Here is a 26,451-nt window from a genome sequence, read left to right on the forward strand (position 1 = left end):
TTTCAAATTAGGTATATGCTCTCTCTGACTTTTCTGCTTGTGAGTTTTTTCATCCTGGATTCTGAAGTGAGATCTTTTTGAAGGATTTATGTTACTCAATTTCTATTAGAAAGTACTAGCATTAAGAAAAATAACATATTTACCCTTACAGCTGTAAAACTAATGTTCACATATACCAAACTCTACTTAATGATAGAAAATAGTATATTTAACTTATCTCTGGAAATGAGTGATGCTTTCAGTTCTACTAAGTAGAACATTCATATTAAATAAGAACATTTGTCTTCTTTGTTCCTTCTGTAATATTTATTGCATTTTGATGGGTGAAGTATAGGGATTTGTTTCTTCTTGCCTACTGCAAGTGCTTGACTATTGGTGAAAGCTATTTACATGAATATTTAGTTATTGCAGTTAATTATAGGAAGTAGTACTGCTGCTTCAATACCTACCTGGCAGAGCATGCAATCTCCAGGTCTTTATTTAGCTTTGGAAGCACTCCAAATTTTTGGTGATTGTTTTTTTAATAACATTGGTTGACCAAAAGAGTTCATTCAGGTTTTCCCATAAGGTGTTACAGAAATACTTGAATGGACTTTTGGCCAACCCAATATATGACTTGGCCAGAATTTTAAAACAAATTGTATGTGTTGATGGGAAGCTTTCTAGAGAGGCGGTAAAGCCACCCTGGAGGGAATGATTGTTAAGCTGAACAAGCACAACTTTGTAATATGCTTAGGAAGCAATTTAGTTTTTTTCTCCCACTATCCATTTACATTTATTCATTGAGTCTAGTTCTTCTCCCGTCTTTAGATGAAAATTCTAGATAGAGGATAGGGTCGTGACTTTTCTAGTCATTCTTAGGTTTTAAAAAGTCCTACTGTGCAGGTCATAAAATAATGTCATTTCAGTAATGAATGTTTTCAGTTAAAATTCCAAACTTCATTTACAGTTGAGGCTTCTCCCCTTGTTCATCTCTGGTTTATTGCCAGCAGAGAGCTGGCATTTGGATACAGTGATCTAGTGGGCTTCTTTTTTCACCTTGGCTTCCTTCTAGACCACCCCTTCCCAACCTAGCAGGAAGGAGGAGAGTAAATGGGAACAGGAAACTTTTTACCTACTAGTGCTGTGATGGACACGACTGAGCGACTTCACTTTATTTTTTCACTTTCATGCATTGGAGAAGGAAATGGCAACCCACTCCAGTGTTCTTGCCTGGAGAATCCCAGGGACGGGGGAGCCTGGTGGGCTGCCGTCTATGGGGTCGCACAGAGTCGGACACAACTGAAGTGACTTAGCAGCAGTAGCAGCAGCAGCTGTGATGGTAGATGATCAATGCTGTGTGATGCTATCAGATGTTTAAAGCTAATTCTTAAAAACAATCCTGAATTCCTGTACAACTCCATCATCAATAAACTACTCATCTTTGGTTCCTTTGGCAAAGCAAATGCAGTTCTCCTTTTGCAGCCCCTAGAAACTCAGGCTCTGTGCTAAAGTCTGTCATGCCACCCAGTCCTTCTAGACAGGATCTAAGATGATCCTACACTTGCTGTCTTATAGTGGCCCACAACTGTTCCATGTGTATCCTTTTGTGCTGACAAAAGGGATTCTGGAGGTTCAGCAGGGGATCTGCTCCTCCCTTCCCCATTTCCTTTCTAAGCTACCTCAGCCAGCCTCTCTCAGTTCATATTTCTGAGTGAGTACACTGGGACCCTAAGTTATATATACCACTGATGGGAGTATAAACTAGTGCAATCATTTCAGAGAGCAATTTGGCAATAGATAATAAAGTTATATAAAGCTCCCAGCAAATTCACTTCTGGGGATCAATTTAGTGAATCTCTGCACATGGTATTCACTGCTGCTCTTATGTGCTGTAAAGTAGAAACAACCTAACTCCCTCAGTGAAGGAAAAGATAAAGAAATTTTGGGTTAGTCACACAATGAGTAGTGAAAATTAACTAGAGATTGGTCAATTGATTAAGTCTCAAAAGTATAATTTTGAGAGAGAAGAAAGGTGTAGAATGATAGGTATGAATGATTCCATTAAATTACATGTCTAAACATGGAAAAGAAAGTATATTGCTATGGGTACACATAAAAACATGCATGGGAATAATAATCTAACCATTCTGAGTATAGTGTAGAGGGAAGGGAGTTTCTGCCTATCTGTATTGTTCTACTTGAATGAATCAAAGCTAGTATAATATACTGAAGTTTTTACTAAAATTTAAGTTACATGGACCTATGGGTCCATAGGTATTTATCATATTAAAGTAATTAATTCATTTTAAGACTTCCATTTATGGTATTTCATTATAAACACTGTCATTATAAGGGCTTCCCTGTGGCTCAGCCGGTAAAGACTTCACCTGCAATGCTGGAGACCTGGGTTTGATCCCTGGGTTAGGAACATCCACTGGAGAAGGGAAAGGATACCCGCTCCAGTATTCTGGCCTGGAGAATTCCATGGACTGTATAGTCCATGGGGTCGCAAAGAGTCACAATGGAGCAACTTTCACTTTCACTGTCATTATAAACATTTCATTTTAAAACTAGCAGAAGGTAATCAGAGAATGAAAGCTGACTGCCCAGGGTCCATAGCAATGGCTGCATACTGCTGGTATACAACTTTAATTTTTGCTCAGATACCTGTAAGTTTTGCTTGGACCTCCAGCAGGCACTTTAAACCTTGACAGACCCGGTATGGAGCCTATTCAGACATCCCACTGCCGCTGGGAGAGAAGAAAAAGAGTCCTGGGAATGACTTGCCATAATCAGTTAAGAGCAGGCGAAAGGTGCTGCTTAACAAATCCAAGGCTGAGAAGGGACATATGTATACCGATGGTTGACTCATGTTGATATTTGGCAGAAAACAACAAAATTCTGTAAAAATTATCCTTCAATTTAAAAAATGTATTAAAAAATAAAGCACACATATACAAAAACCCAAGGGCTTAGCAAAGCTCCACATTCGAGGTCCTCCTCTCTTGGAAAGCCTGAGCAGGGCGTGACCCTAGCACATGGTTGGTGTTCAGTTGCCCAGTCGTGTCAGACTCTCCGACCCCAAGCTCGCATGTGGTTCAGTTCAGTTCAGTTCAGCCACTCAGTCGTGTCCAATTCTTTGCGACCCCATGAATTGCAGAACACCAGGCCTCCCTGTCCATCACCAACTCCTGGAGTTTACCCAAACTCATGTCCATCGAGTCAGTGATGCCATCCAGCCATCTCATCCTCTGTCGCCCCCTTCTCCTCCTGCCCCCAATCCCTCCCAGCATCAGAGTCTTTTCCAATGAGTCAACTCTTCGCATGAGGTGGCCAAAGTATTGGAGTTTCAGCTTTAGCATGAGTCCTTCCAAAGAACACCCAGGACTGATCTCCTTTAGAATGGACTGGTTGGATCTCCTTGCAGTCCAAGGGACTCTCAAGAGTCTTCTCCAACACCACAGTTCAAAAGCCATCAATTCTGTGGCACTCAGCTTTCTTCACAGTCCCAACTCTCACATCCATACATGACCACTGGAGAAAACATAGCCTTGATTAGATGGACCTTTGTTGGCAAAGTAATGTCTCTGCATTTCAGTATGCTATCTAGGTTGGTCATAACTTTCCTTCCAAGGAGTAAGTGTCTTTTAATTTCATGGCTGCAATCACTATCTGCAGTGATTTTGGAGCCCAAAAAAATAAAGTCTGACACTGTTTCCACTGTTTCCCCATCTATTTGCCATGAAGTGATGGGACTAGATGCCATGATCTTCATTTTCTGAATGTTGAGCTTTAAGCCAACTGTTTCACTCTCCTCTTCCACTTTCATCAAGAGGCTTTTTAGTTCCTCTTCACTTTCTGCCATAAGGGTGGTGTCATCTGCATATCTGAGGTGATTGATATTTCTCCCAGCGTTTCTCATTATGTACTCTGCATAGAAGTTAAATAAGCAGGGTGACAATATACAGCCTTGACGGACTCCTTTTCCTATTTGGAACCAGTCTGTTGTTCCATGTCCAGTTCTAACTGTTGCTTACTGACCTGCACACAGGTTTCTCAAGAGGCAGGTCAGGTGGCCTGGTATTCCCATCTCTTTCAGAATTTTCCACAGTTTATTGTGATCCACACAGTCAAAGGCTTTGGCATAGTCAATAAAGCAGAAATAGATGTTTTTCTGGAACTCTCTTGCTTTTTCCATGATCCAGCGCATGTTGGCAATTTGATCTCTGGTTCCTCTGCCTTTTCTAAAACCAGCTTGAACATCTGGAAGTTCACGGTTCACATATTGCTGAAGCCTGACTTGGAGAATTTTGAGCATTACTTGACTAGCGTGTGAGATGAGTGCAATTGTGCGGTAGTTTGAGCATTCTTTGGCATTGCCTTTCTTTGGGATTGGAATGAAAACTGACCTTTTCCAGTCCTGGGGCCACTGCCGAGTTTTCCAAATTTGCTGGCATATTGAGTGCAGCACTTTCACAGCATCATCTTTCACGATTTCAAACAGCTCAACTGGAATTCCATCACCTCCACTAGCTTTGTTTGTAGTGATGCTTTCTAAGGCCCACTTGACTTCACATTCCAGGATGTCTGGCTCTAGGTGAGTGATCATACCCTCGTGATTATCTTGGTCTTGAAGATCTTTTTTGTAGTTTTTCTGTGTATTCTTGCTACCTCTTCTTAATATCTTCTGCTTCTGTTAGGTCCATACCATTTCTGTCCTCTATTGTGCCCATCTTTGCATGAAATGTTCCCTTGGTATCTCTAATTTTCTTGAAGAGATCTCTAGTCTTTCCCATGATGTTGTTTCCCTCTATTTCTTTGCATTGATCACTGAGGAAGGCTTCTTATCTCTCCTTGCTCTTCTTTGGAACTCTGCATTCAGATGCTTATATCTTTCCTTTTCGCCTTTGCTTTTCACTTCTCTTCTCTTCACAGCTATTTGTAAGGCCTCCCCAGACAGCCATTTTGCTTTTTTGCATTTCTTTTCCATGAGCTCCTCCAAAAAAGACCCCCAAACAGCAATGTCTTTTTTGCCCCGTGCCGATCACAGGGCCCAGAAGACATCTGGAGTTTAGGGAATCTTTGCAGAAAGAACAAATGAGCTAGAATTGCCGGGTCTTGCTAACACAAAGGGATGTCCAAACTAAAGCTAAAGGGCAGCTCTGCCTCCAACTCAGGATTGTTGGAGAGACCAGCCAAGCTCAGCATCAACACCGCAGGACAGCACACCCGCGGTACGGCTCCCGCCCTCAACCCATTCTGCGCAGGCTCCACCTGTGACGTACGCGCGCTTCCCCCCGCCCCTTCCGGAGGCTCGCCGTGCGCATGCGCCCTACGTTACGCGCTTTGTTGCAAAAGCAACGGGGTGAGGTCCTGCGGTCCGCGCGCGAGGGGCGGCCAGACGCAGCGGACGGGGCGGAGGATGGAGGCTGTGGCGTCTGCTGCAACGGTCGTGGCCGCGCGTGAGAAGGTGGCGGTGTAGGCAACTCGGGCTCCGTGGAGGCTGGCGGTGGTGGCCGGGCCATGGCGGGAGACCGTCTGTGTTGGGCTCCCTGAGGCGCGCTCCCTGCTGTCTCGGGGAGCTGTGACCCATGGGCTTGCTGAGCAGCCGGGTGCTACGCCACCCGGGGCGAACCCCAGCCCAGCCGGAGCCGGCTTCTGGAGCTGGGGACTCCGCCCGGAGGCTGGAGACTGGTGGCGACGCGCCCGGCCATGGCTTCTGTTACTGTCCGGGCAGTCACAAGCGCAAGCGGAACAGCGGGACCTTCTGCTACTGTAACCCCGATTCCGAGACCGACGAGGATGAGGAGGAAGGAGACGAGCAGCAGCGGCTTCTCAACACCCCTCGAAGGTACGGGGCGGGGAGGGGGACACGCCCGCACTGCCCGCGCTCGCACCTGTTGGGCGGCTCCCGCGCCCCGGCTTGGGGATGAGCCCTGGGGGCTTCGGGGGCTGCGGCGCTCCCCAGCCTGTGAAGAGCCGGACGTGCCCTTGACGGGGTAGACCTGGGAGCCGGTCCGAGGCGGGCCGGATGGGGTGCACCTGGGGAGACGCCCAGTGGTCTGGCTTGTTAACCGCAGACGCCGCCAGGGTGGTGCTACCGCCCCAAGATGAGACTGAGAAACGCCAAGCCGGGCTTGCGCCTCGTTAAACCTTAGACAGGGCCAGCCAGCCGGCCTTCCGTAACACACCTCGGTCCTCTCTTGAGTGGGTGGCAGTAGAATTAAGTTGTTTTGCATCCGGCTGCCTTGAATAGTACGAGACACGTACATTCAAGCCCTGAAATGGGCACTCCTGTTGTCCCACAGCGGAAGGGAAATGGTTACATACAGGAGCTTTTTAACTGTAAAGGTGAAATTTTCAGTAGTGTGTACATTTGTTCCTCAATAGCAGCAGAGTCTTTTTAGCGTCTCTAGCACTCAAAGTCGTTGACCGTGGATATGTGTAAGGCACCTTGCTTAACCTTTTTTTTTTAGAAGAGTTGAAAAACGGGAGTATTTACTTGGAAACTAAAATGTAGTTTGTAAGTTGAATATATTTTCACATAAATAGTCTCGTTGCTACCTTTTTTTTAAGGCTATCAGGGGATCACATAGATGTAATTTTTTAAAAGAAACTTTAAAAGAGCAAAATTTTATGCTACACGTTACGTGTTTATTATAAAATAAGAATATCATAATAACCTCTGTAAGTAATTTGATTTCTAAATTCTTTCATACAGTTTTATGTTTATATTTACACAAATGGACCCCGACTGTCAAACTGTTCAGTTCCCTTTTTGGAGAATTAGTGTAGTATAGTTTTTAGAGCTCAGGTTCTGAGTTCTAGTCTATATTTTGCACTTAATAGCCTTATTTTTTCGTGACTAAAATGAAGATGCTAATACTTTACTTGTAGGACTTGACGGATGTTAGAATGCATACAATGCACAGTGCCTGGTATGGAAGCAGTCAGTAAATATTATGTCTCCTTGATGAATTGGCTCCCCTATCTTTACAAAATACAAAGACATTTACATCTGTATTACTATAGCCAGTATCACTTTGTCTTGATTTCCTTTTAACCTGTCTTAAAGTAGTATTTTGTAGACAGCATTTAGTTGAGTCTTGTTTTTAAAAAAATCCAATAGGATAATCTCTGCCTTTCGATTAATTAGTATTTAGACCACTGTATTTAATGACACTGTAAAAATATATGGGACTTCCCTGATGGCTCAAATGTAAAGAATCTGCCAATGCAGGAGACCTGGGATCTATCCCAGGGTCAGGAAGATCCCCTGGAGAAGGGAATGGCTACCCACTCCAGTATTCTTGCCTGAGAATTCCATGGGCAGAGAAGCCTGGCAGGCTGCAGTCCACAGAGTTGCAAAGAGTTGGACATGACTAAGCGTCTAAGGATTTGCCTGGAAAATCCCATGGACGGAGGAGCCTGATGGGCTGCAGTCCATGGGGTCACTAAGAGTCGGACACGACTGAGCGACTTCACTTTCACTTTTCACTTTCCTGCATTGGAGAAGGAAATGGCAACTCACTCCAGTGTTCTTGCCTGGAGAATCCCAGGACAGGGAAGCCTGGTGGGCTGCCGCCTATGGGGTCGCACAGAGTCGGACACGACTGAAGCGACTTAGCAGCAAGCGTCTAACACACACACACATAGAAATATATATGTCAGGGTCCATTTGAAAGAAATTACATAGTAATTTGAGTAGAGAAAATTTAATATAACCATGGCACCCCACTCTAGTACTCTTGCTTGGAAAATCCCATGGACGGAGGAGCCTGTTAGGCTGCAATCCATGGGGTTGCTAAGAGTCGGACACGGCTGAGCGACTTCACTTTCACTTTTCACTTTCATGCATTGGAGAAGGAAATGGCAGCCCACTCCAGTGTTCTTGCCTGGAGAATCCCAGGGATGGGGGAGCCTGGTGGGCTGCCGTCTATGAGCATAGCATAGCATTAAATTATTGAAGTAAAGGGATCTCTGAAAAATAGAAGAATAGAGGACATAGGGAGCAGTCACTACTTCTAGGGCTGAGACAGACTATCCAAGTAAGAAACAAGTTTGGAATAGGGCCACCTTTTCCAAGCGGAGATTCAAGTGTTAGAGGAGTTGTGGCCCTGTAGATGGTAGAAAAGCTTGCTAAGGTGTGGAAGGCTAAGACTGGCTAGCAAGGAACCACCCACTGGCATGCCAACAAAACTAGCTTCAAGGCTGTCTAGCTCACGAAACTGAAAATATTTACCATCTAGGCCTTTATAGAAAAAGTTTGCTGACCCCCAAGTTACATGAGTAGAGTGGAATGGAAAATCGAATAAAGCAAATCTTTATTAGGAAGTGTATATCAGAATCTAGTGTTATACTAGCATACCAGCATAAGATGACTAGTTTATTCAGCTCAGCGTGGAGAAAGGGTGTAAGAAATTTTTAAGGTCAGGAATTTTGTGAGTTGTCGCTAATATGCTTCCTGAGTCTGTCTCGTGTGCACTTCCACCTCAGCCACCACTCCATGAAAAGCTTTGGTCTCCAGGCCCACTTTCTACCTAAGACCTTTTGTCAAGTGCATGTTTTACTTTTACATTAACAAGACTTAAAACTCAGCTGTTCTGCAACCAGATCTTTAGTTTCTTGTCCATAGAGTGTCTCAAAATTGAAATCTAGTGAACAGTTATTTGTTGTTAGAGCTATGTAAATGTTGTTCACTGCAGAGTCAAGTAGTGTGCTAGGATTATAAATCGTACTTCCTGGGTCCAAAGTCACAACCACTTGTTTTCTCTTGGGAGAAATCTTCTAACCTCATAATTAAATTGAATCTTTTTTCTTTTTTTTACATTCCATTAAGTGTTTAAATTCGAACCCTGTTTTCATTTGTAGCTTATTAGAACAATACTCTTTTTTGTGTGTGTGTTGCTTTTTTATTTTCCTGGACTTCTTTGACTGGCTTCCACCCATTGGACAAAAGAATTATATTCCTTCATCCTGTCTTCAGATTTTTTTCTTTCCAAACACACTTGCATGGAGTCCGTCTTATTTAAACCCAAACCTCCCTCCCGGGTCCCTTCATCCTCCTGTTCCAATCTGGATTCATTGCCCTGTAGGTCAACACTTATCTTGGGACAGACATTGACCCCGTGTGTAGGATTAGATCCTGTTTTCTGTAGCCTGTGTCTTTTATGAACTCTTCTGAGGGAACTACATCCTCAAGTATATTTTCCTAAGAAAATTGCTAAAGAAGGTAATTTGTGCTTCAGTTCAGGTCAGTTCAGTCGCTCAGTCGTGTCTGACTCTGCAACCCCATGAATTGCAGCACACCAGGCCTCCCTGTCCATCACCAACTCCCAGAGTTCACTCAAATTCATGTCCATTGTGATGCCATCCAGCCATCTCATCCTCTGTCGTTCCCCTTCTCCTCCCGCCTTCAACCTTTCCCAACGTCAGGGTTTTTTTAAATGAGTCAGCTCTTTGCATCAGGTGGCCAAAGTATTGGAGTTTCAGCTTCAACATCAGTCCTTCCAAAGAACACCCAGGGCTTATCTCCTTGCCAAGGGACTCTCAAGAGTCTTCCAGTACCACAGTTCAAAAGCATCAGTTCTTCAGCGCTCAGCTTTCTTCACAGTCCAACTCTCACATCCGTACATGACCACTGGAAAAACCATAGCCTTGACTAGACGGACCTTTGTTGGCAAAGTAATGTCTCTGCTTTTGAATATGCTATCTAGGTTGGTCATAACTTTCCTTCCCAGGAGTAAGCGTCTTTTAATTTCATGGCTGCAGTCACCATCTGCAGTGATTTTTGAGCCCCCCAAAATAAAGTCTGACACTGTTTCCACTGTTTCCCCATCTATTTGCCATGAAGTGATGGGACCAGGTGCCATGATCTTCATTTTCTGAGTGTTGAGCTTTAAGCCAACTGTTTTACTCTCCTCTTTCACTTTCATCAAGAGGCTTTTGAGTTCCTCTTCACTTTCTGCCATAAGGGTGGTGTCATCTGCATATCTGAGGTGATTGATATTTCTCCCAGCAATCTTGATTCCAGCTTGTGCTTCTTCCAGCCCAGCGTTTCTCATGATGTACTCTGCATAGAAGTTAAATAAGCAGGGTGATAATATACAGCCTTGACATACTCCTTTTCCTATTTGGAACCAGTCTTGTTGTTCCATGTCCAGTTCTAACTGTTGCTTCCTGAGCTGCATATAGGTTTCTCAAGAGGCAGGTCAGGTGATCTGTATTCCCATCTCTTTCAGAATTTTCCACAGTTTATTGTGATCCACACAGTCAAAGGCTTTGGCATAGTCAATAAAGCAGAAATAGATATTTTTCTGGAACTCTCTTGGTTTTTCAATGATCCAGCGGATGTTGTGCTTACCCAGTTGTAAATTTAGTCTCTCACTTTAGTCATCTTTTGACTCAGTGCAGAAGTCTAATAGGGGGATGCTGGTGGGCTGCCGTCTATGGGGTCGCACAGAGTCAGACACAACTGAAGCGACTTAGCAGCAGCAGCAGAAGTCTAATCTGAAATAACTTTTTATATCTGATGATATTAATTCATTGTCTTCTAGCCTGCCATATTGATGAGAAATATGATACTGGTTTAATTCTCTTTTCTTTTTAGGTGACTTTTTTCTCTCTCTCTGGTGTGTTTGGAATTTTTTCTTTGGTATTTTGGAATTTAGAAGGTACTTAAGTATAGGTCTTTAAATGGCCTTGGTGCTTGGTGGATCCTTACAGTCTAAAGACTGCTTTGGGGAAACTTTCTTCTGTAATTCCCTTTCTTCTATTATCTTTGTTTTTTTCTTTCTTGGACCCCTGCCAACTGGATTTTGGATCTCTTGGACTGTACCTCTTTCTCTTTTTTTCTTTCTAGGCCTTTTTTGCTTTATGTTCTAGGAAATTTTCCTTAACTTTATCTTTTTTTTTTTTTTTTTTTAGTTTCAGCAACCGTGTTTTTGGTCCTAAGAGCTCTTTTCTCCCTCTTCTGAGACATCCTTTATCATAGCATCCTATTTTATAAATGTAATAATCTCAACTCTCATAGCAAATAGATGGGGAAACAATAGACACAGTGACAAACTTTATTTTCTTGGGCTCCAGAATCACTGCAGATGGTGTCTGCAGCCATGAAATTAAAAGACACTTGCTCCTTGGAAGAAAAGCTATGACAGACTTAGTGTATTAAAAAGCAGAGACATTACTTTGCCAACAAAGGTCCATCTAGTCAAAGCTATGGTTTTTTCAGTAGTCATGTGTGGATGTGAGAGTTGGACCATAAAGAAAGCTGAGTGCCAAAGAATTAATGCTTTCGAACTGTGGTGCTGAAACTGAAGCTCCAGTACTTTGGCCACTTGATGCGAAGAGGTGGCCAAATGATGCAACTCATTAGAAAAGACCTTGTTGCTGGGAAAGATTGAAGGCAGGAGGAGAAGGGGTCGACAGAAAACAAGATGGTTGGATGGTATCACCGATATGATGGATATGAGTTTGAGCAAGCTCCAGAAGATGATGGACAAGGAAGCCTGGTGTGCTACAGTCCTTGAGTCTCAAAGAGTTGGACTTGACTGAGCGACTGAACAACAACAAAATCTCAACTCTGTAGGTGTGCTAGTTATAATTAGAGTGTTGGGATTTTTTTTTTTTAAGTTCTCTTTTCCCTGAATTATACATTTCCTCTGATGCCAAATTCTCTCTTTTTAAAAATAGTCTTTAATACTCCTAACTTCCTCATGTTGGGAGATCCTTGGTTGGCTGCCTCAGAATGGGCAGCTTGTGTGTGTGTGTGTGTGTGTGTGTGTTGAATAAATAGATTTATTACTACTGAGCCTCCCCTTTGAGTAGGAAGACTGTCTACTAAGTTGTATATGATTGATTGTATATGGGTGCGACACGCTCTATTTTAGAACAGAGATTCCCAAACGTTATTGGTTCACAGTACCCTTCGTGTCTCAATAATGTTTTTCTTGGCACCTCTGGCCCTAAAGAAATTTTTAATAGTCAGGTCCAAACAAGTAAATAGCGTAGATCACATAGTATCTGAATAATGTTGCTGTGATTTCCTTTAAGTCTGTAATATTTCACATGCCTCCCTGAGTTTGCTGTGGTGTTCCAGGTGCTTTGGCACACAGTTTGGGAACCAGGATTAAATCCTGGTGAATAGGTTGGTAAGTAACAGGTTACATATTGCTCAAATGCCAGGATAAGGATAGCTTTGTGTGGGGCTCCAACACCTACACCAGAGTCTTAATTCTTCCTGATAAATATATTCTGTTTCTTTCTAGAAAAACCTTGGATTCTGTTTGCAGGAGTTATCTGTACTCTGTGTTCATAGTGGTGGAGGTCATTAGGGGAACAAGTCTCCCCATTTTCTGCCTTCTTTTTCTCTTGAGATCTCATCCTCCCAGCCCCATCCCAACCCCACAGTTTTGAAGGGCTTCAGCCTCCATTCTAGATCCTGATACATTTTGGGCTATGGCTTTCACTGCTCTTTTCCGTTCCAGTTTGTTTTCTAACTTCCAGATCCATGGAATTCTCTCAGCACCTGATAAGCCCAACCTCACCTTTTTCCTGTTGTGGGTTTATTCCTTTCTGCACTTTTAATCTTCATATAATCTAGAGAGAGTGCTTTTAGGAACTGGAGACTACTTGTCTTATTTATCTCTTACAGTAACCCAATGAAGTGAATATTTATACCCTTTTTTTACATGTAAGGTAACTGAGCTGTTATAGAGCTGGGACTCAAAGCCAAGTCTGTCTACCACCAAAGCATGTGCAATTTTTATTGTCTGTTGGGAAGAGGTATTCAATACACAGATTTAAGACGCTGTCAGAATGATTACTGATTTTTTTTTACATTTAATAAAAATAATCATTAATTTTACATTAATCATTAATTTTACATTTTTCATTAATCAATGATTAATGATTTTTTTCTTTGTTTACATTTAAAAGTTTTACTAGGAAAGCTGTCAGGATTGGCCAGGAGTATGAAAAATATTGATCAGCCTCTGCCTAGGGGTTTCCTCACCTACTGGATGGACCATCTTGATCACAGATTGTCAAAACAAAAATTACACAGTTCTTCCTTTAAATCTTATGCCCAAATCCAGGATATTTACAGATGCATAATATGTGATGCTGTTCTGGTTGAGGTTAGATGGGATACCCAGAATTCACTCCTCACTCTACTTTGTAAACCCTAAGACACACTTCTCCATTGAGCATAGTTGTGAAAATCTTTGGTCTGAGGCTGTAAACCATTTGTCTAATTTAGGGAAATACACATTTTAAGGAGTTTAAGAATAGTTTGGGGCTTTCCTGGTGGCTAAGTGATAAAGAATCCACCTGCCAATGCAAGAGGCATGGGTTCAGTCCCTAGTCTGCAAAGATTCCACATGCCACAGATGCAGAGCCCCAGAGCTGCATCTGCTGAAGCCTGCATGTCCTAGAGTCCATTGTCCACAATGAGAGAAGACACCACAATAAGAAACTCGCACACTATAACTGGAAAGTAGCCCCAGCTTGCTGCAACTAAAGAAAAGCCCGCACAACAATGAAGACCAAGTGCAGCCCAAAATAAAAATAAATTACATTTAAAAAAAAGTTGTTGGTACTAAAGTAAGATCAAATGTAAATTACTAAAATACTTGGGTAGGTCTTGTTCTTCATTTTGTAGTTGCAGTATTATTGCAACTATATTGACATTGTCCATAGTGCTGATTTCTAAACAAAAAAACAAGCAAAATCACCATGCTGACTTATCTTTATTGAATAGGTAATTGACTTAATTCAAAAATTGCAAAAAGGCGTATAGTGACAGGTCTTCCTCCCACTCCACCCCCGTCTATCCACTCTTGCCCCTCTTGGGAATAGAGTACTCCAGAGATAACCACTATTACTAGTTTTTTATGTGCCCTTCCATACATAAGCACATTTGAATGTGTAATATCTCTATCTTTTTACACCGTGGGCAGATTGGTTCTATTTAATAGAAATTGAGCAAAAAGAGTATTTAGAGTTACATACAAAATAAGTAAAATACTCAGTATTACACATACATAATGTTTGCATTTCTTTTAACAGGAAAAAACTGAAGAGTACATCCAAATATATTTATCAAACATTATTTTTAAATGGTGAAAACAGTGACATTAAGATTTGTGCTCTAGGAGAAGAGTGGAGCTTACACAAAATATATTTGTGTCAAGTAAGTATTTTATTTTTCTCTTTGAATAGCCAAGGTAGTTGCTTAACTCAAATTCTTTTAAGTCTTGTTCTTTCTCATTGTATTTTACAATAGTCTTTTGCATGAGTATTTGTCCTGTCTGATGGAAAATCTCATTCTGTAAGAGATACACTGTGAATATTGTTAGTGAAAACTTAAGTTTGGTCTAGGAAACAGATTTTGAGTTTTCATTGTCATACCGACCTAGGAGTATGTTTTTGTCATTCCAGTGAGGTACTTATTTTAGTGCCTTCTGTTGACAAAAATGGAAAAAGTTAGGGGAAAAGGATAGAAGAAGGACTCAACAGTTTTTAGTTTCTTTTCTCTCTTTCTTAGTAGATTATTTTGTGTCCATCTTGTGTGCTGTCATATGTTTATGAGATACTTAAATGTATAATTTCTATGCTTGAATTTAGAATACTATTGAAAAGGAAAACATATATATATATATATATAAAGTATACTCAGAAATTGTTCCACTGAGTGAAAAGCTTAGTTGGTTCAAGTAGTAACATAGGAATTCAGTTCAGATAGTAATATGAGAATTTAGTTTTCTTTAATTAAAAACAGAGTATTTTGATAAGCCTAATAGTTTCTTTATCATAATTTCTTTTTCATTTTGTTAAGTCTGGCTACTTTTCTAGTATGTTCAGTGGTTCTTGGAAAGAATCCAGCATGAATACCATTGAACTGGAGATTCCTGACCAGAATATTGATATAGAAGGTAACTGCCACCATAATTACTATTATGTAAAAATGATTAAAAACATAACCTTTTTATCCTTTTGACAGAAAGTATTTTCTTCTAACCTTGTTAACTAGGAAAAAAAGCTCCTTTTAACACTCACAGTGACAATTTTTTGTTGATTTACTCTATACTTTATCAATTCTGTTCTGTGTCTCCCTAATCTTACTTAGTCATGTCAGCTTTATCATCCATTTCCTTCATGTTTAAAAATATATCTGCCTGGGATATAGAGGATGTAGAGTGAAGAAAGGAGAAGTATGACCAGTAAACAGTAAGCCAGTAAACAGTATTCATTGCTTATTCCCTGTATAGAAAGATCTTTTCTGGGAACAAGTAGATGTATCAGGTAGTCAGTATTGTTTTAGAGCTATAATGGTCTTTAGATGATGAAGCTGAGGCCAGGAGGATTTAAGAGACTTATTTTAGGTCTCAGAGCAGTTTAGTGAGGTAGGATCAGACTATAGTTCTAACTCCTATCCTGGTGCTCCTGCTTCCCTCTTTGATAACTGAAGTGGAAATACCCAGTACTAACCTCATGGGCAAAGAATGTTTATAAAGCCAACCTTGCAGGACACACATGAGAATGGCAATAGAGAAAAGGACGGACAGGTTTCAAATAGCTGTGGTGGCAGGATACACAGGAGATGCGGGTTCAATTCCTGGGTCAGGAAGAGCCCCTGGAGGAGGAAATGGCAACACTCTCTCGTATTCTTGCCAGGAAAATCCCATAGACAGAGGACTGCCTGACTGGTTACAGTCCATGGTGTCACAAGGAGTTGGACACAACTGAGCACTCACTCACAAGACCAGGAGATAGTCTGTGCTCCACAGTGAAGCACTGAACCACCAGGGTTAAGATTGTCATTTGGTCTGTGTAGTTGTACTTAAAGATTGATCTACTCAGGGATATCTTCATAAAACTCTTTCCAAGGGTGTCTTAATTCTGACCACTAACTGACATCAAGGTTAGATGAAGGAGGATCCAGCATGATTTGATAGAATTGATGGAAATGTGTAACATTGTTATTAAAGCATCATCAGTCCATAACCATTACTAGAAGTTTTATTGGCAACCCACTCCTGTACTCTTACCTGGAAAATCCCTCGGATGGAGGAGCCTGGTGGGCTGCAGTCCATGGGGTCGCTAGGAGTCAGACACAACTGAGTGACTTCACTTTCACTTTCATGCATTGGAGAAGGAAATGGCAACCCACTCCAGTGTTCTTGCCTGGAGAATCCCAGGGATGGGGGATCCTGGTGGGCTTCTGTCTTTGGGGTTGCACAGAGTCGGACACGACTGAAGCAACTTAGCAGCAGCAGTAATTTTATTAGTGATGATCATCTTATCCTTTTAGACTAGATTTAGACATATGTCTTAGTGTATGAAGATTGTCCTTATTCTTGTAATATTCTTACAGCTAAAATTGTTATTTTATTCTATCTATGTATTTTGCTTTTAGCACTTCAGGTGGCATTTGGGTCATTGTATCGAGATGATGTCTTAATAAAGCCAAGTCGAGTCATTGCCATTTTGGCAGCAGCTTGTATGCTGCAATTGGTAAGTATGCCTATTACTCAAAAAATAATAACACTTGTGTCTTTGTTTCAAGGTATCCCTTCCAAAAACAATAATAAAACCTAGCTTTTATAATTTTTAAAATGAATATATAAATATTTCTTTTGTGATAAATCATTTAAAATGTTTAACCAAAAACTTTACTACAAAATGAGGAGGGTCTTGATATTTGTGTAAAATGAATGCAGGCTGTTTCTATGTAGAGATCTTAGAATGACTATAATGTGAAACAAATATACTTGTCTAAATCCATTTATAGATTTCTGTGCATTAATGGGGCTTCCCTTGTGGCTCCGCTGGTAAAGAATCCACCTGCAATGCAGGAGACCTGTTCAGTCCCTGGGTTGGGACGATCCCCTGGTGAAGGGAAAGGCTACCAACTCCAGTATGCTGGCCTGGAGAATTCCATGGGCTGTACAGCCCATGGGGTCGCAAAGAGTCAGACATGACTGAGCGACTTTCACTTCTTTCTGTGCATTAATGACTTATCTTGACTATTATGAAGCAAGTGGCTTATGATTTGATTATTAATTCATATAGTTCATGGATTCGGAAAACATTGAGTGTTTACTATGTAAATGTTTTCTTAGGAAATAATTGTGTGTAAACCACCTAAATGTATATGATCTATTGACAGAATGACAGATTTGTTCATTCAACAGAAGTATATTGAGCAGTGTGTCAAGCTAGGCATAGAGATCCAGAGGTTAATAAAGATATCTGTGCCTTCAAGAAGCTCACAATATAATGTGTGTAGAGTCGAGGAGGAAGAGTTGATATACAGGCCCAAAAACTAAAGTAAGAGCTGTCCAATATTATAGATATGATGATAAACTTTCTGTAGCACTTAGTGGATGTGCGAAGTGGTCAGTTTAACCTGGTGGTGTCAGAGAAGGAAGTTGTGTTTGAGGTTGAGTCTTAAAAACTAAAAATGTGTTTATCTTGTGAAGTAAGAAGAGAGGGAAAGAAAAAGCATTTCATGCAGAAAACTAAGACATAGAAATGAGAAAATAATGGAGCATTAGAAAATCTGAGTGGAACACAGATCTAGCATAGAATAGAAGAAGGGTTGGAGAAAAAGAGGCAGAGGCCAGATCACGAAAGTCCCTCAGTACCTTTTAAAAAGTTAACACTTTGCATAAGTGCTTTTGAAAAGTTCTAATCCGAGGAAAGACAAAGTTGTATTTTAGGAAGAATGCTTGGGATCAATGTGAAGGATGAGCTGAAAGGAAAGTTGAGTATAAATCCTATTGCAGTAATCCATAGGAGGGTCTAGATGAGGGTAAAAAGCATGAAGAGGAAAACTGGATACTGGCGAGGTTAAGCAGGGATTATCCACTAGACCTGATGACACAGATGGATTTTAAAAGGAAAGGGGCGGAGTCTAGAATAGCTTGCCGGAAAGTTTGAAATCCCAGTTTGAGTCAACATTTTATTTTGATCATTTTAAAAAGTTAAGTTTCTTCTTATGTGGCATTTTTATATACTGGTTTATTTGAAATAATAGTTAATAGCTTGTTAAATATCCCTGGCTGAGGTAATTTGACTTTTTAACGTTTTGATCCTTTTGATACTTATTTTCAATAATTATACTTTTGTAACTTTTAATCCTTTTTCGGTTTTATTCTAAATTCACTTTCTGCATTATCTGTGTGACTTGGCTATTTAACAATAATACTCTTGCATGGTGGATGTAGTTCAAAAATTTGAGTAAACTCACTTTCTGCATTATCTTTATGACTTAGCTATTTAACAGTAATACTCTTGCATGGTGAATATAGCTCAGAAATTTGAGTAAAAAATGATAATTCTTTCCCTATATTAAATAAAATTAGCTATTTGAAATCTTCTATATAAACATTTTAGATTAAAATTTCAATGTAAGTTTAAAACAATACTATATTTGTCTTAGGTGTATTTCTTAGATATTGATAGGTGTTTTAAACTTCAATAACAGCTTGCTGTTCATTCATACTGTGTACTTGCCTAGCCCATCACATAGTCGTCTGTGTAAAAAGGTCTTAGTTTTAAAAGAACAGGCAAAACAGAATGCTGCTTAAGTTTGCAAAGGTCCCAGAGAGGAGAACAGAAAAGAGAGTAGCAATTTTTATCTCTGTCTTACTGCTTTTACCCTCTCCCTTCCATTTTTCAGTTCAAGTATTCAGTTGAATACTTGCTGGATTTTTTTTTTTTTTTTTTTTAGCAATTTTTACTGGACTTTCAAAAAAGACTTAGGCTTGCTGCACTTAGTGGTTTTCTTTCTTTCTTCCTTTTTTTTTTTCCTTTTTAATATGTGAAAGCACATGTTCAGAGCTAATTTTTCCCGTATGAAATGGGCCTTTCCAGTGGTTATTTATATTTACAGGATGGTTTAATACAGCAGTGTGGTGAGACAATGAAGGAGACAATTAATGTGAAAACTGTGTGTGGCTATTACACATCGGCAGGGACCTATGGACTAGATTCTGTAAAGAAAAAGTGAGTTACCTTACTTGTGTTTCCTCTCATTCCACTTTTGGGAATTTGACTGCTTTGGTTTCTTAAGAGAATGTATGGCTATTTTAAAAAAAGAGAGAAAAGAATAGAATTTGCTATAAAAGGTTCCTTTTTATATTTGGACTAATTAGTAAATTCTTCAAACGTGTGGTCTCTGTGACTGTGGGTGGGTTATACATGCTTATAAAAACTATGGTCCCTCTTTACAGTACACTTCTATTAAATGTTTTAAAGCAGTAGGCATAATAGCCATTACAGTCGTCCCTCACTATCCGCAGGGGATTAGTTCCAGGACCTGGGTGGATACCAGAATCTGCGGTTGCTCACCTCCCTTATTTAATGGTCTAGTATATTCAAGTAACCATCTTTCTGTATACTGTGAATCATTTCTGGATTACTTATAATACCAATGTAAAGGCTATGTAAATAGTTATAAATCCAGTGTAAATGCTGTGTAAATAGTTGCTGTCTTGCGACAGATTTAAGTTTTGCTTTCTGGAACATTCTGAAGTTATTATTTTTTTCTCCAATATTTTCAATTCTCGGTTGGTTGAATCCACGGATACAGAACCTGCGGATACCGAGGGCTGACTGTATATCAGTGCAACTACTGGCAGTGTTTTTAAGTCTTGAGAATTGCAGTACCCATTTTCAAATTATAAAGAAGGTAACAGAAGTATGTAAGGTCCTTCATAAACCATTTAACACAAACTTGAAAATGAAGTTTTCTCAATTAGAAAGGCTCTTATTAATATTAAGGGAATATTCCCTTACTAACTGCTGACAAAATCAGTACTAAATTTCCAGTTGTTAAATTAAAATATTTGAGCATGTCCTAGCAAGATTAATATTCTGTTTTTACTTTAACTGTATGTCCTGCTTAATAAATCATAAATATATACTATATAATGAAATAATTCCATGTTTTAATTTCAGGTGCCTTGAATGGCTTCTAAACAATTTGATGACTCACCAGAATGTTGAACTTTTTAAAGAACTCAGGTATTTGAATTTTAAATAGCTTCATAATTATCCAAAAGACTGTTCTTCATTTGTTAAAAGTATGCAAGACATTTTTGTATAAACAAAAGTATATTATGAAAAAGTGAACTTAATGAAATGTATCTAAGTTTCTTTCCTTTGTTGCAAATGATACAATGCATTTTTTTTTATACAGGGCATATTATGTCTACTGTTTTAATCAATTTTAATGGAAAAATTCATTGCTGCTGTAAAACTATAGAAAGTCTCTAGGGTTACCTCACTTTAGCTGGACTCTTAAAGAATCTAAACATTTATTTTAAAAACCACTATCTCTTATTATCCAGAAATTACATTTGAGAAAATTGTCTTAAACTTGTTACTAAGACTGATGAAATTAAATTCACAATTAAGGTGGTCTTTTGATTTAGTTTGCTTGTTCTTCCTTCCTCCCTTCAAGTAATTTCTGAATGACGGCTATGTGTAAAGGTACTCTGTTAAGGGCTTTTAAGGAGGCAGAGATGATTATGTCATGGTCTCTGCTCTCTCTGAACCTATTTATAATAATGGAGCTAACATATCTGCTATGGGTCTGAGAAATTCAGAGTGGGAATGAACTTTTTTAAAGGCCATAATCACTTTCAGGACTGCAGTACCTTGACAATGATGCTTCTGAAACAGGGGTACAAATGTCCCTGGGAGTGTATAGCATTCTGATGGAAATGTACAAAACCAAAGGCTTTGTTATGTACAAAACCAAAGCCACATTCAGTGGCTTATTGGTTTGTCAATTTTGCTGACTTTTTGAGGGGAGAAAGGTAGGGAGGAGTAGGAGAGAAGTAAACATTTTTATGTTTAAATACATCGTGGAATGGAGAGAAATCAAGTTTCTTTGGGCTTATAAATACAAAAATTAATAGAAATGTTATTTTTATGGCTAGCCTTCTCCTAGATTCCTGGGTCCTTTCCTTTCATCTACCCTTAAGAGATACTTTGATAGAAAGATTTGAGATGTATTGTATTCTACCAGAAAATCATCATCTAATGATGTCAAGGCATAAAGTCATTAGAAACACTTTTTATCTTCTATAATTCTCATTGAGGTTTTTTCAAAAGGAAAATAAATCATAGTGGTCATCTTAAAAATTCAGATGCTCTTCTGGCTTGTTTAGGGTAGTGGGGGGAAGGGGAAAAAAGAAAAGAGCTAGTAATATCATTTCCATTCTAAATTTACACTAACACTTATTTTTTTATGTTACTCCCTTAATAAAATAAAAACTTGTTTTATGACTAAGCAGTTCTCTTAAGCCTGGAAGTAAAAGGTTACTTTGAAGATATATCTTCTTCAGTGAATTTTGACAGAATTTTTTTTAATTGAATGAAAGGGAAAGGCAAAAGAAAGGGAAGGCTGCTACTTTATGAGAGCATGCTAAAACTTATCTTATTAGGACTTTGCTTTACCTTGGTTAATCAGTGGAGCAAGCTCTTTGTTTCCTCAGCAGTGCAAGAAAAAACCTTTTGCAGCATACAGTCTGAATTATAAGTATTCCTACATTCAAATAGATTGTTTTTGTCTAAGATTCTTTGTCTTGGGCAAAAAGACTGATGTAGTTTTTTAATTCCATGTTTTCTTCTGATAAAAAAGACTTTTAAAAACATTTTCAGTCCTACCAGAGTCTTTAACTTTTGTATAAAGAGAGGCTCACTACTTCTATTTTATCTTTTCTAGTATAAATGTCATGAAACAACTCATTGGTTCATCTAACTTGTTTGTGATGCAAGTGGAGATGGATGTGTACACAGCCCTTAAAAAGGTATTTCCATAATATGATATGTGTAAAGATAGCCACTCAGCATTGCTTATAATAGTGAAAAACTGAAAATAGCTAGTGTCCAGTGGTGAGAGAGTGGTTATACATGCAAGAAAAGGAAAGGGACATATGCCAGAATGTTAAGTCTTTAGGCTTAGGGAATTGGTATCATGAGTAATTTTAATTGTATTCTTTATACTTTTCTCTTCTAGGAATACATTTGTTTTTTCCAAGGTTTTTTTTTTTTTTCCAATAAGTAACATGTTATTTACATGATCAGTAATGTTAAATATTTTATGCAGTTTTCAGAAATGTTTTTAGAATTGAGCTTTAGTTGAATTAATAACTTTATGATGAAATTTTTAACAAATTTTTCTAGAGAATGTTGAGATTCTTTTACAGGTCTTTTGTACTTGAGACATATGTCTCACTTCATCCTTTTGTAAGGTTTCAACATTTTTAGTATAATTTAGTTTTCACAACTCTGAAGAGACAAGTGGGCTGTTACTTTTGTTCTGTAGATGGTAACACTTAGAATTCTTACAATTACTTCATGGCAGACATGAGACAGAACCCAGGTCTGTGAGTTCTAGTCTGTGCTTTCCCCACGGCATGATTTTGCTGTTAGCCTTTTGTCCTTAGCACCAAGTTTACATTAACGTGGTCATGAAACCTGGGAATGAGTCACCTTCTGGGTGAGATTCTATTACTATTTTTCCTCAAGGAAGTTTAGTAAATGTGGTAACCTGTCATTAAAGGAAGGTAGACAGCCCATTTCTATCTCTGAGCCACTGGTAGCATTCATTCTTTCTCATAAGTATTGAATGTTCACTATGTGCTAGACACTGCTCTAAGTATGTTACCCATATTAATTCTAATGTCCTGTGAGGTTGACATATTATCATATAAGCTCATCTTGCAAATGAAGAAATTAAAGCCCAGAGAAATTAGGTAATTTCCCTCTCTATTAGTTGACAGGGCCAGGATTTAAAAATTCATGTTCTTCATTACTCTGCATACTGTCTCAACAGCAGTTAGACAATGAGAAATTCCTTTTTCGCATATTTAATTTCTTTTATAATCTCACATAGTATGTCGTGAAACTTAATTAATTGAGTAAAATAAATTAGTATATTTTATATATTGTATATATGTGTTGTATCTACACTCTATAATACAGTATATTTTATATGTATGTGTGTACACATACATGTAGAACATTTACCTTTTTAATACTAAAACTATAGTGCATTTGAAACCATAAATATTTTTCAGGTATTAGCTTATTCCTTATATGCTCATCTAGTTTTTATCTTTGGACCACGATTAATGCCATGATGAATTTAAGGCTTATCATGAGCATATCATGTAATAGTTTTACTTCCTTCACTTGCTTATAAAATGGAAATTAAATTTTTAGATACTCTGTTTTAAGAAAGCAGTTTGAAAATGTGAACTCAAAATGATGAAGTTTTACGGGGTTTTTTTCTTACTTATTTTTTTTAATCTAGTGGATGTTCCTTCAACTTGTGCCTTCTTGGAATGGATCTTTAAAACAGCTTTTGACTGAAACAGATGTCTGGTTTTCTAAGAAGAAAAAAGGTGTGATTAAAATTGTTATTCAGAACTTTTTTTATTGAAATTTAATTAAAATTGAGCCCTGATTTATTGATAAATAGAGAATTTTAGAGCTGGAGAGGACGTTGGGAATGATCTAACTCAGCCCCTTATTTATACTGAAAAAATTTAGGTTGGATAAAAGAGATTACAGAAAAAAAAATTTAATGGCCATCAGGAGCAAAAAAGTAGATAAAAATCACAGTCCTTAGTTCATGATTTTCTTAGTTCACTATCATTTTTTACCTATGCATAACTACCTTTTTCTTTAAAAAAAAAAAAAAAATAATGTATTGAACCTCAATGAACTAATCAAGTACTTGAACATTAAAAATTCAGTCTATTCATGTGCTTCTTTCCTGTTGTGTCACTTCAGCTTTCCCCAACCACTGTCTTTAGTTTTGTGTTTATTTTTCCCTTGCTTTTAAAAAATAATGTTATGGCATTCTACACATGTCTTAACATGAATGCATAACATAGTGATGTGCTAGTAAGCTGGTTTTCTGAAAACATAATCACTTATTTATAGCATTTAAAAAAAATTTTTAATGATAAATTTTCTTAGCATGACTAATTTCAGGCTAACATGATACTACTAAATGTGGAGTTGGAAAGAAATGCATGCCATGAGCTCCTGTGAGCCAGTACAAGCCAGATTCAACTCACTCCTGGACAACATATCATCCTGTTTTTTGTTGTTATTGAATTGAACTATTATACTGTGGTATTGATTTTCATTTCCTTGAAAACTGAAGAGATTGAACAGTTCTTTGTGTGTTTATCAGCATATGTTTCTTCTTCTGTGAAATGTCTGTTCAGGTCTTTTTCCTATTTTAGTATTGAAATTGTCTTTTCTTACTGATTTATGGGCATTCTTTATATATTCTTGATAACCAATTCTTTGTCACAAATATGTGTTGCATTTATCTTTCAGTTTAGATTGTTTTTTAACTTTTTTAAAGGTGTATTGATGAATAGAGGCTCTTATATTAAAATTCAGTGTGATCTTTTAGTCTTATTTAAATAAATTTTCTAGAATTATGTAGTGAGATTTACTAGCTAATTGTTTTTCCTTGAAGCTCATGAACCAAAATGTATAAATGACCATAGCAATAAAATCTAACTTGATTTGCTTCAAGAATAAAACATTAAATTTCTGTCTTAAGTTATACTTTATGGAAGTTAAAGAGGGATTTAAGAAATTGGAAAGGAAAAAAGTAGAGGAGAAAATTTAAGTTAAAAACAGAAGTAAAAGCTGAAAAAGATGAAGGTAGAGAAGTTAAAAAAACAAAGCGGGTCAATAGAAGCAGTAGATGTTAGGTAAATTTTGACATAAATTTATGCTCTTTTGAGCTCCAATTGGATTAACTGCAACAGTCCATCAAGAAAGAAATTACTTTGTAGTCTAAGTGGCAGAAGCTAGAATAGGAAACTGTGGTCCCCTCTGCCTTCTGGTTTTCCCACTCTAGGCTCTCTGTCCCAGCCTCAGTAGTATAAAAGTATACAGTTTAAGAAAACTTTGCAGGGAAACATTTACTGCATAAGGCAGAATGTATGTCTGATGCCCTTGTTTTTCAAAGGGGACTTCAGAAGTTTATTTCAAACAGTTTTTAAATTATAAAAGTGACAGATACCGAGAAAATAAGACCAAAAAGATCACTTGTAGCCCTTACCCACTATATTTTAGTATATTCCTCTTTGTTGTTGTTTAGTCGCTCAGTCGTGTCCGACTCTTTTGCGACGCCATGTATTATAGCCCACCGGGCTCTTCTGTCCATGGGATTCTCCAGGCAAGAATACTGGAGTGTGTTGCCATTTGCTTCTCCAGGGGATCTTCTTGACCCAGGCATTGAGCCAGGTCTCCCTCATTGCAGGCAAATTCTTTATCGTCTGAGCCACCAGGAAAGCCCAGGGGAAGCCCAATATTCCTCTTAGGTTATCTTAACTATTTGTCTTTTCAGATATATATGCATCAGGACCAAGAGAACAACAGAAATTTAGCAAATTTTCTGCATAGTTATACTTAAGGATTGCTTCCTTTATTTCCTATCAAAGCAACAAGGCTGAGTCCACTGCTGTGGGTATACCTTGTAACAGAAAACAGGCTAAGGATTATGTACAAGTCCATGCTTGATAGCAGCAGACCTTTCGTTCCCACTCATGAGAGCATATTGGAATGCAGCTGAGAGTATTTTTGGAAATAAGCTTAAATTCTCCCTAGAAGAAAAAATCTATAACTTTGAATTATTTTAACAATAAATACTACCCTTGTGTTGCAGATTCACAGCTACAATGTCTTTGTATCTTATTTTGTATTGTAGTACAGAATTAAGGTTTTAAGTAATGTTCATCGCTTGTAACTAAAGTGTAAATTATAAAGATGCCAAGAAATGTTCCGGGTCCTCTGTGTCTTGTGAAGACCCTTGAATGAGGCATTTGGGCTAGAGTTCCACTGAAGTGTTCAGTCCCTGGGAAAAGTGATTCTGGAAAGATATCATACCCTCGACTACCATTCTCAACCCTTCCTTTCCCACCTTGCTGGGCTATGTGCTGTCAGCTCCAACCCCCAGAAAGGCATCAATTGAATTCCCAGCCCAAGGGTCTAATTAGGACCAAAGTTAATTTCCTGGGGCTTTTTTTCTAAATCTCCCCAAGTTTGAAGAGATAATACATTTTGAAAAGAATGGCTATTTAGTTTAAGCTTTTTTGTGTGGTTTTATTTGTTTTGTAGATTTTGAAGGTATGACCTTCCTTGAAACTGAGCAAGGAAAACCATTTGTGTCAGTATTCAGACATTTAAGGTTACAGTATATTATCAGTGATTTGGCCTCCGCAAGAATTATTGAACAAGATTCTCTAGTACCTTCAGGTAAGAACAGGATAAAATTGTGATTTTAAGTAAAATATTTCTGATTGTAATAGTAATATATATATCATAGAAAAATAATAATGAAGAAAATAGAAGTTATCCTTAATTCCAGCAAGGATTTTTATACCAAGCAGAATCATACCATGTAGATAATTTTCT

At 38.5% G+C, this 26,451-nt stretch overlaps 1 protein-coding gene across 2 annotated transcripts in view; it reads left to right on the forward strand.

Annotated features, from left to right (window-relative positions):
* The first annotated feature begins 5,289 nt into the window (after window positions 1-5,289).
* The window catches only part of GMCL1 (germ cell-less 1, spermatogenesis associated), a 55,126-nt gene continuing 33,964 nt past the window's right edge, over window positions 5,290-26,451 (forward strand). The window contains exons 1-9 of one of the 2 annotated variants that reach the window (XM_055540546.1): window positions 5,290-5,833; window positions 14,053-14,176; window positions 14,822-14,918; window positions 16,403-16,500; window positions 18,884-18,996; window positions 19,951-20,016; window positions 21,725-21,809; window positions 23,318-23,408; window positions 26,155-26,292. In XM_055540546.1, the coding sequence (XP_055396521.1) occupies window positions 5,574-5,833; window positions 14,053-14,176; window positions 14,822-14,918; window positions 16,403-16,500; window positions 18,884-18,996; window positions 19,951-20,016; window positions 21,725-21,809; window positions 23,318-23,408; window positions 26,155-26,292 (1,072 nt within the window). In that variant the 5' untranslated portion in view covers window positions 5,290-5,573. The remainder of the gene's footprint in view (window positions 5,834-14,052; window positions 14,177-14,821; window positions 14,919-16,402; window positions 16,501-18,883; window positions 18,997-19,950; window positions 20,017-21,724; window positions 21,810-23,317; window positions 23,409-26,154; window positions 26,293-26,451) is intronic. The other variant, XM_055540545.1, reaches the window with a different exon arrangement.

Source organism: Bubalus kerabau, chromosome 11, assembly GCF_029407905.1.
Source record: "Bubalus kerabau isolate K-KA32 ecotype Philippines breed swamp buffalo chromosome 11, PCC_UOA_SB_1v2, whole genome shotgun sequence".
NCBI classification, from domain to species: Eukaryota; Metazoa; Chordata; class Mammalia; order Artiodactyla; family Bovidae; genus Bubalus; species Bubalus kerabau.